Below are 11,338 nucleotides of genomic sequence, written 5' to 3' on the forward strand. Positions count from 1 at the left end.
CTCATCAATGGCCACAGGTAACGGGACAGGCTCGTCGATAGCCTCAGGGAACTGGACAGATTCGATGACCACAGGGAACAGGACAGGCTCGATGACCACAGCGGCAGGGGAATGGCCTCTGTGGCTGTGGATGCTGGCAGCGGCAGTGGAACGGCCTCTGTGGCCATGAGCGCTGGCTGCGACTGGGGAGCAGGGGCCCTTCTCCTCCTCTTCTAGATGATCTAAAGCACTGCTGCTGGAATGACTGCCGCCTCCTGGTGGTTGGCAGCAGGCTCCTCCGCCTCCTGGCAGTCGGCAGCGGACTCCTCCTCCTCCTTGTGGTCGGCAGTGAGAACCGAGGTGTCCACTTTCATGTGGGGGATGTCCCCGTCCTCGGGTTGGGACGAGGCCTGTGCCTGTATGCTGTGATGAACGTCATGGCCAGCCTGATTGTCTCGAGAAGACACCCACCCTCACTCTGCTCTGGGACACAAGATTTAATGAGCTCAGTCAGACCTGCCATAAAAAGCTCAATAAGGCAGGCCTGTTTGTATCCCAGACCCGAGGATAGCAGCAAAAACTCTAGGGCATACCTCCACAAAAACTTCTGCCGTAACCCGAACAGCCTCTTAACAAGCGCCACACAGTGGCATGCAGGAGAACCAGATTTATAATAAATAAAAAAATCCATCGTTTTTAGTGCTAAACAACGCAAGTTCTCACGTGAACATGCAAGCCACTGTGAACGCTCAATCCGATTATATAATTTCTAATTATGCAAGAACTTGCATTGTTTTTAGTGTGTGAATACGCAAGCCACAATGAACAAGCTTCTCTCATAGCACTCATGAACAAGCAACAAAGTCAATATTTACACTGAAAAATTACATACATTTCTGGTTGTTTCTCAATAAAACATATTGTATACTTTCAGAAGACTTGGAATATAACACACAGGTCCCATGGGCTGTGTTTATGATACTCTTTTTAAATTTTAAAGTAAGTCCATTGCCATTATTGAAAAGACAGACCACGATATTCAATAAAGCATCTCCTTTCGTGTTCTGCAAAAGAAAATTACAGAATATATATTTTTGTGTGAACTATTCATTTAATTTTAAAACAATTCAACTTTTATTTGCACTCCCCGACACTGACCATTATAGATTTTTTATGTCAACTTAAAAATCAATTTTCCTTTGCCTGCAACACAACAGATCATAGCTGAATAGCACATTACTGAGCAAAACATTGTAGCTTACCCTGTCTATCAAAATGTCAGTGGAATACGAAAAAGATATTGATCAAAGCCTTTCAAAGTTTTCTGTTCTGCTGGGTAAGCACGATTTAATAAAAAATATGTCTTGAACAATGATATCCTGCTCATGAAAGTATTCAACAGCAGATTTAAATTCTTTTTTTGCCCAAGGGTTGATGCTCCCAAATACAACAGTGAATGAGATCAGGGTCCTGAGTAAGGGAGAACACAAGCAAAGCAGAATGTTGCAATACATACTTGGATATGTGCATGCTCCTAAACTTCCAGCATTAATTGGGCTAATTTGATGCGGCCGAATGCATTTTTAGCACGTCTTCTCATGACTTTTTAATACAAGCACCATAAAACTCAGGAAAAGATGGGGGTTGGAATTACTTTTGTGGGTCAGAAGCAGCCTTACTAAAGAATCATACTGCGATTAATCAAGTAGGCTCATTAAAAATAAACTGCCTGTGATGTGACGGTTATAAACACCCACGTGATTGCTTTACTTTTAATTGTGCAGAAATAATCATATCGTTAAACACTGATATTTCTGCTGGAATTCTGAGGTTGTGTTTATGCTATTAATGCAAATTTTAGGGTGGCTTGCCATATAGCTTAATTTTTCAGGTAGTAGTGTAATATTCTATCTACAGTGTGATATTCAGGGGCAAATTCACTATACAGTTGTGCAAGTTTTACACATGTTATATAAATGCAAAAAAAAGGCCTTTCTCACTAATCGCCCACAATCCAGTTTAACCGGGTGCTGATATTTCTTTAAAAATTTTAAAAAGGTAATTGTCATTCTTATCAGTGCAAACCTGACACGTTTCTATGTGAATTTGGTTTCATTGGTTTTATTCACAAAACTTGCCGTTGTTTACCTGGGATAATAAACATTTCACTTAATATAAACAGAATTTCATTCTGAAATTTCATTTCATGATTGTTTATATTTTCTAGTAAACATGGTAGCAGTAATTCATCAAATGATGATGATTAAATTACGGAAAAGTCGCGCAACTTTTTCAGCCATCTTGTTTCCAGAAGTATTTTTCCTATTAATTTTTTCCATAGGGATTTCGTAAAGTACTTCATAAAAGAGTTTTAAGCCATGAGCCAAACCAAACAGCTCTGAGGTGAATCACAACATTACAAATTTTGTTTTCAAGAAACTAAAAGACAAAGGTACAAGGCTGTGTACTGAGCGTCCTTAATGAGAGAACTACAATCACATATAAAACTGTGAATGATGTAATCGAATAAAATCTTTAAATTTAAAGTTGTTGATTGAAAGTATAGAATCTATATATTTAAATTCTATTGCAAAGTATTCAGATATACAGTGCCATGGGAGTGGGCAGTCTCTGCAGTGTTGATTTTTTTTCTCCCCAATTTAGAATGCCCAATGCACTCCAAGTCCTCGTGGTGGCATAGTGACTCGCCTCAGTCCAGGTGGCAGAGGACGAATCTCAGTTGCCTCCGCGTCTGAGATGTCAAACCAATCTTATCACATGGCTTTTTGAGCGCGTTACTGCGGAGACATAGCTTCACGCCATCCACCGCGGCATCCACGCACAGCTCACCACGCGCCCCACTGAAAGCGAACCAAATTATAGTGACCACGAGGAGGTTACCCCATGTTACTCTACCCTCCCTATCTTCCGGGCCAATCTGGTTGCTTAGGAGACCTGGTTCAAGTCACTCATGAACTCCAGGGGTGGTAGACAGCGTCTTTACTTGCTGAGCTACCCAGGCCCCCTGCTGCAGAGTTCTTTGGCAGCGATTTGTTAGCAGCGATTCTCTGATTGGTAAATCTTCACCCTCAGGCTCATGGGTAGTGTAGTTCTTCAAAAGGAATTCCGCTATTAAACTAAATTTTAAAATGAAAGTGAACTAGCGTGGACTGATGGCTTCAGCAGATGCACATACCATAGTTTAACAACCTAAGAGCTTGCGGTAGGTCAGTCTTTAAAGGTTTATAAGTTATTGTAAAAGCGCTCTGTTGTAGTCAAGTACACCTTCAGCATTTTGAAGAGCCAATTCATAACTGCAGTTGTTTTGTTGATTATGTGTAAAAACAACATGCGAAATAAAAGCATAATTAAAGCAACGTGTACAAATAAAAAGTCGATGTTCAGGTGGTTTTTTTGATCATCAGCAAATGGATCTGTTAAAAAATATTAACTAACAATGTCTCCATAAATATGCCAATACAATTACGAGTGGAACCAACATGTGTACTTACAGTCGCTACCCATACATCTTACCGAATGTGTTGGTGAGTTATTATCGGGGAGTTGTACAGTACGCTGACACTATGAGTGAACTGTTTCAAAAGAAAGTCAGTTTGCCTGAGGGCTACAGAGTCTGCAATCTCCAGCAGCAGTTGCCCAGGCAAAAAAATGTGAGACCTCAAACTCCTACACAGCATAAACATACAAACAAAATCAAGTTATATATGTTAAATAATGCAGAAACAAATGCATAAAGGGGTTATGCATTAGGGTTGCATGTTTACATAATGGATTATTTTTTAACTCATGTACATAAGTCTTTTGCACCAAGTAGCTTGACATGGATTTTTACTTGTTATGCAAGAGTAAATAATGACAGAAGTTTCATTTTTGGGTGAACTATCCCTTTTACACACTTTTTGCCCTGTAGAATCCTTTAACAAGCAGCTGGTGAATATGTCTGTGGATTTGGGCAAAAATCAAGCCACGTGGAAGGAGCGAAGGAGAAAAACAGTAAAGCGAGAAAGACAGAGGGTGAGAGGTGCAAGGAACAGGTCTTATGCCCGGGGACAATTCATCACGGTCACAGAGAAGTAGGCCACTGCTAAAAATGAACACTCGAAGCACAGACTCTCTTATACACGGATTTCGGGTAAAAAACATTGAAGAAAATAAGTGCGTCCTCTGTAAATAAAGGGGGGGGGGGACAGTTACTTTAAGCAGAAACAACTTTTTCCCAAATGAAAATCGGATTGGTGTGACTTGATTCAGATTAACAAGTTTTTATGACATTTTAAAAACACAAATTGTTGGTTTAGTCCAACTGAAATCAAAGTGCTTATGACAATGGCCACGTTTACCTGCACGTTCTTACACCGATTATGCTTAATAACGACAGCATAAGTCAAGTAAACGCAACAAACTTTGTTCCTTTCTCGGTGTAAGCTCATGAATGGCGGAAGAATAAACCGGTCGACACTGGTATATTTTTGCCTGTTATGCTGATTTCGCATGGCATGTTAACACATTTACCGGTGTTCTTACCAGATTATAGCATCTAGCGTCAGTCGCTAGTTCGCCTCTTGAGGCCAGGGGAGTGAGGTTTACACACTGCACAGCTACCTACCAGCTGGCTACAATTACATATGGTCACCCTATATTACATTATTTGTTTGCTTGTTTGTTTGTTATTGCATTACAAATGCCATGGAATTGGCTGGACTAGGAAAAAAAATCCCAAGTCCTAAAGGCTCGAGTCCGAGTCAAGTCTGAGTAAAAATGCATCCAAGAATTGGACTTGTGACTCAGACTCGAGTCCGAACTCGAGTACTCCAACTCTAGTTTTCCAAACATTTTAAGAATATTTTATCTATTACAGTATACATTATATAGACATAGTGATAACAGCATGATTTCTGTACTGCATAGTGGGAAAAATGTACAACTTCTTATTAAGAGTTTAAAGACCTCATGTGAAACTCATGCATTTGCTAGTGACTCAAGGTAAGCAAACTCATTGAGAGATTTACACAGTTTACATCAACACATCAGCAGAAGGCAGATTTCTGCATTTCATCTAAAGCTTTCCATGTCCCATGTATAATGCATGTTGCTGAGCTTGGAATACTTGTTATATTGCTTTCACAGTTTATTGCTTCTTTGATCGAGTACGATTGCAGCTGCTTCTAGTTTGCATCTTCCAGTATAGTGCAGTAATGGAATTATGCCTCCCTCTTCACTACATGGAACAAGCTGAGTGTCACTTACTTTTACAGCTAGAAGATTTAATTAAGAGACATAAAGTGTATGTTTTATTGCGTTACTCTGACGATATGGGGTTCAGTAAATTTTGCAGAAGTTCAGAACTTGTAATTGCGTAAGTTAAGCGAAGGGTAATTTTGTACACCTTGCCGAGTTTGTGTTCAAGTGCTTCATTAATTGAGTCAAATGTGCTTTCGAAATGAAAAGCTTGGACGCAGCTGATTTGATTTTATATAAGAGAGGACACTTTAGGATGTGACTTCAAATATGATTTTAATTAAAATCAACATTTTCTTTTTGTTATATGATCACAGAACTCACTTAGAAATGTTTTAAATTTTTGGTATGGTAATACATTCTAGAAGTCCACAGTTAGAGCAACACCCAGCTACATTTGGTATTTTCAGAATGGCATAGTATCATACTACTTGTACTATTTTTTGCAGTAGTATGCAGGATGTATACTGTGCACAGTATGCAAACAGCTACTTCTCTACTTTGTAGCATACTACTGTTTAAAATGAATCATTACATATGGCTTACTGTTTTACATGGTAAAAATAGCATATATACAACCTAGTATGTAGTAAGCAGGATACTAGCATTCTATTCTTAATATGGCCATTGTTTACTTGGTGCCTTATAAATTCTATAGAAACTCCAGATTTCTTTGCACCCATAGTACTAACCATCACTATCTGTTGAATCATTTATTAATGGTCATTTATGGCCATGAACTCATCTGAATCACTGTCGTATGGCTTTGTGGATGGATGTGCTTTTTGACACATTGACGGTACAAACTACATCCATCAGACGATTCATCGTACTGTAACTCCTCTCGGTGGCACATTTAGATTGATGCCAGACGCTTTTCAGAAGGGGGCTGGGAAAGTGATCAAACACATCCAATTAACAAAGGCGCGAGATTGCCCTGAGACCAATCTCCTTGTTAGAACTAATGGTCTGGATTATTGTCAAATATTCATGACTGTCTAACACTGTGGGTAATCTAAGATGGGAGGGCATTTATAAGAGGATTCATAATTAACGACAAAGGCTCTGTGCATTTTCAATGCGTTGTCGATCATCATGGAAATTTAATCTGAAGATTTGTGTCTTGCCATTCATAAAATCATAGACATACCCAGCATGTGTGTGGTTTGACAAATGCAATTCTCTTGCAAATTCCCAATGTTTGGTCCATTTTCCTGGATGAGTAAACCTGTAAATTATCCGCTAAAAGTTTTAAGTCATCTTTTATGAGTACACTAGCATATAGATGGCCTCAAAGGTAATTGGAGTGGCGGTGGCATAGTGGACTAAAGCACTAATCTGTTAAGCAGAAGGTTGTCGGTTCAATCCCCACAGCCGCCACCATTGTGTCCTTGAGCAAGGCACTTAACTCCAGGTTGCTCCGGGGGGGATTGTCCCTGGAATAAGAGCTCTGTAAGTCGCTTTGGATAAAAGCGTCTGCCAAATGCATAAATGTAATGTAAAATATATTTACAGTTAACTTCGAAACACATTTTTGCATCCATATGCACTATTTTTAAAAAAATGTCTTTGTAAACATGCGCTAGATGCACATATTTGACCATTGTGACCATTTGACAGTTTTTCAGCATTTAGAAAATTAGCACCAAGTTTTTAGAGGCTGTGTCAGTTAAAAAGAACTGCATTCGTGGGATGTGTACAGCCCCTACGGAAACTATGTAAATTATCTGATTTCTCTGATTTCACTCTCAAATCTCTCTGTATCAGAATCCTTTGTTCTTTCCTCTTCAGTTCATAAATGAAAGCTGTGCCCTAAGCCCCAGAATCAAACATTTAAAAAACTTTTTCATTCCTTCCTAGATACTTGCATTAGTTCACACTGTTTCCTCTTCACCGTGGAAAACCTAACAAGTACGCACACATATGTTGCTGAGATGTTTGTGAAAGAATGCATCACCTGCAAAGCAGCATGTTCTATTTTAAGTATAATTTATGTGTAGAAACCTTGTACTGTGTGCCTCGTTAAATTATATATAGTATTAAAAATCTTGTTTTGTACAATTTTATCCTTACATTCCAGATTTTGTTTTTAACAAGGAGAGGTATTCAAATGAGCCCAATTGGGTTTTAGACCTCTCCTGCACATAGTTCTCATTTGTTGTTTATTCCTGTATTGTTTTTATTCTCATGGTGCAAACAAACAATCAAACAGTCATAAACTCGCATCACCCCCACAAATGTCAGAATTGCTCCAAATAAGCAGTGTATAAATGTTGCATGTGAATCTCGCGAGATGTTACCACAGAAAGAGGGTTGCCATCTAGACATTACCATCTTTGTCCTTCTCAACATTGCGGTACCCCAGTGGTATACTCCCCTTCGTCCTTGTTTCAGTTAAAGTTTCTCTGAGCTGTACTATTTCTGACCCTGAACCCCAAGACCCCTTGACCGCCTCTGACTCAAAGCAAAAGTTCAGAAGAACAGAACGTCGGATGACAATAAGTTGTGATGGTGCAGAGCTGATCAAATGCAAGCTTCATAAGCTCTTTATCTGTAGCTGTTGCCGAGCGTCCTACTTTGACACCCAACGCTTGACTGCATCTAAGTGGAGAAGAGCAGAGAGAGGGAGGAGAGAGAGAAAAACAGCAGGAGGAGGGTACAATCTGACCAGACTATGTTGAGGAGCCAAAGGCTGTGCACAGCACATTGCTCTTGAGTTTATGAATAAATGAGGAAACTAGGATGAAACGAGAAAGACCAGAGGGTTGTCCCCAGCCAAGATTATTGCTGTGAAGATTTTGGAGGTGAGGGGAAGTGGGAACGTATTGACTTCTTGTATGTCGATACTGAGGACAAGATGAGAGGAAAGTGATTTTATTCAAAAGAAGCTGCAGACTGTTACTTGGTTTATGTGCTGCTGTGGAGGAGTGCGGAGCTTCTAATCCTTCGGAAAAGAGGTCATTTTCTTCTGCATAAACTTACTAAAATTACTTCTAAAGAGTTCTCCCATTTTACCACAAATATGTACCATTTTAATCCATGTTCTTTTCATTTATTCTTAGGAGGGCTTCTAAGGACTGGATTGGGTTTAAGACTTGGGGCATTGAAGACATGTTTGCAGCAATTGTTCAGTAAATAATATGCAAAACGCAAACCAAATACTTTATAAGGAATTCAGTTACTGATGTCTTCGATTTGGACTGACAGACCTCATAGGAGAGCCTTGTCATTTGTAGTTTGTAGATTCACTCTGAGGAATAGTGCTAGGACCTGCAATTTCACTTCTGGCGTCAAATGAGAAATTTAATGCAGCCAATCATTTCTAACCCACACTGCTGGAGAATATGTGGTTTATTCCATCTTCCCTCTCTGTTTTTTTATGCCGTGAGGCTCCTATGTAGAAAATACCAGCCGATAGTTATGCTTACAGACCGCGGGATCTGAAATATTCAAGACTCTGGCTGTGAAAGATGCAATTAACGATTAATGAAAAATTAAGCAGCTGTGATCAATAAGAATAGGTTGCCTACACTGTAAATAATATCTGTAATTTTAATGATTAAAGACTGAAAAGATTCTACAGTAAAATATACAGTATTTTTTATATGTATTAATATGTTAAAAGACAATACAGTAGTTTTTACAATAAAATGTTGTAAAAATTAATTTTTTTAGATGTAAAAAGTATGATTTCCTGTATAATTATGGTAAAAATGTTAAATTATGTTTAACAAGCGAGTACATGTACTTTTTACAGTGAATTATTGTTAAAACTAGAGTAAAAAACAATAATTGGCCGTTCCCATAATATTTCATTATATTTTATGGGAACAGTACGTTTCTTCTTATTTTTAATATCAGTTACGTATATTGGGGTGTTCTGTTTTATATTTGATGTATTGGTGAACTTCATGTCATCTTGTGCTCTTCTGCCATTTTTATGGTGATTAACAATAACTTACAAAGAAGGTTAATATCAAGTTTAACGTTTTTTACTATAAATTTAACATAATTAAATGGATAACACACTAACTGTTGCATCATTATCTGCTACCCAAGGGTGACAAACAGCGCTATACATGTGGGGTCATGCTATCTAGAAAGAACAATTTTTTAAATTAGAAAGGCATTCTTTAACAGCTCTTATTGGTCTCCTATCTCTGACAAATCCTTGGCATAAACCTGCCCAGCTTGATCGAATATTCCACTGCACATTCCATCTTTCTTACCTTGTCCCTGCTAATCAATATGGTCCCACCTCCCCCTTCTAACAAGCCACACGTATGCCTTTCGTGTGTGCTCATCATGAGTAGCATGGCTCTACTGGACGCCTACCTGGTGGAGCAGAATCAAGGTCCGCGGAAGGTGGGCATCTGCATCATGGTGATGGTCGGGGACATTTGCTTCCTCATTGTCCTGAGGTACATAGCGGTCTGGGTGGGTTCCGAGGTACGAACTGCAAAGCGTGGCTATGCCATGATCCTTTGGTTCTTCTATGTCTTTGTATTGGAGATCAAGGTCTACTTCATCTACCAGAACTACAAGGCGGAAGGCGACAATGTTGATGCACTTACCTGCAAGGGTCTGACGGTGCTACTCTCCATTTTTGTACCAGGACTTTATGTTACGTTAGCAGCCATTGACCATATGGAATACGTTCGGCCAATCAAGAAGAGGGAGGAGCTTAGAAGTCGGCTATTCTGGGTTGTGGTGGATCTACTGGACATTTTGGACATTCAGGCCAGTTTGTGGGAGCCTCAAAGGAAATGGCTCCCCCTATGGGTGGAGGGCCTTACTTTTTTCTACTGCTACATTCTACTTCTGATACTGCCGTGTGTTTCGTTGAGTGAAATTAGCATGCAAGGTGTCAACATTGTGCCACACAAGATGTTGCTTTATCCCATCCTCAGTTTGGTTGCTATCAACATTATTACGCTTTTTATACGTGGAGGGAACATGGTGTTTTATAGAGATGTTCGAGTGTCTGGTATACTCATGGGTAAGAACGTCATCGCCATTGTCTTGAAGACGTGCAGCTTTGCGCAGTACTGGAGCCACCTGCAGGAGGCGCCAGCACCTGCTCTCCCACCAGAACTACAGAGGGATGCAGTACCACACAGTTCAAGGAGCGCAGTACCATTGGCAATGCCCTTGTCTGTTACCATGCCAACTCCGCAGGTGGTCATACAAGATCTCACGACACTTCCAGAGGAACCCGAACTTGAGGAAACATGACACAAGGCAGAATTGGAAAACTTGGATGTCCACTAAAGAAATTTAGTTACCGTACAGCTTAAATTGCTTTGAGTTATGTGTCCTAATGTGTGTTCAAAAGTAATTAAATATCATTAGTTGTTAAATGCCATCAAGAAATTCACACTTGAAAGAACTCAATGACCTTATGATTGTACAATCGTAGACAGCTGTGAATAAATCATCTATTTTTGCCGTAGGTGTTAAGCAATGTGTTATATCATCATGTCCTGTATTTATTTAATTTTATTTTTTGAGTAATTATGGTGAAGTGTTTTACATATTTTGGCAGAAAAAACATGAATTTCCTCAACTCATTAAAAAGTGAATGTTTTATACTTATTGGAATTATGCCTCATATATTCGTTGCTTTGATATATTATGAGACTCAGATGAATTATATTTTGATATTAAAACATTGTTTATGTTCATCTCAGTGTTTTATCTCTCTTTCTTGCTGATATTTCTTTTTTCTTACACATTATTGATGTTTGCTGAGGTAAGCATTAGTATCACTACTGCTCATACTTAGGGCTGGGGTTATTTTTCACAACATTTAACCCTAAGTATTAAGCTTTGGCGCATAGCTAGCAACATAAATGATACCTCTAATCCTATCATAAAGCCTACTGAGAAGAGGTGTGCGTATAGTTTTCTTGACATTTGGACTAAAAAAATGGGTGTAACAAAATTATATATACTTCAATTAAAAAGGGTGCCCATATATTTAAGGAGCAGGGAATAAAAATGACTTGGCAGCATGTTTTTTACGGGCTAGCACCACTCACATTTTCTTCAGAAATTGTAAAAATCAAGATTTTTCTACAATGTTGTCATCATTTCAGCC

General features: G+C 39.1%; 1 protein-coding gene across 1 annotated transcript; it reads left to right on the forward strand.

Moving 5' to 3' along the window:
* Window positions 1–9,335: 9,335 nt before the first annotated feature.
* Window positions 9,336–10,473, forward strand: LOC127641477 (transmembrane protein 121-like). The gene has a single exon (XM_052124506.1). It carries the CDS (start codon window positions 9,487–9,489, stop codon window positions 10,471–10,473), a length of 987 nt encoding a protein of 328 aa, XP_051980466.1. The 5' UTR covers window positions 9,336–9,486.
* The last annotated feature ends 865 nt before the right edge of the window (window positions 10,474–11,338 follow it).

Source organism: Xyrauchen texanus, chromosome 50 (assembly GCF_025860055.1).
Source record: "Xyrauchen texanus isolate HMW12.3.18 chromosome 50, RBS_HiC_50CHRs, whole genome shotgun sequence".
Taxonomy (NCBI): Eukaryota; Metazoa; Chordata; class Actinopteri; order Cypriniformes; family Catostomidae; genus Xyrauchen; species Xyrauchen texanus.

Coding starts and splice junctions, on each gene's coding strand:
- LOC127641477 (XM_052124506.1), top strand. CDS start 9,487: ATGGTCCCACCTCCCCCTTCTAACAAGCCACACGTATGCCTTTCGTGT.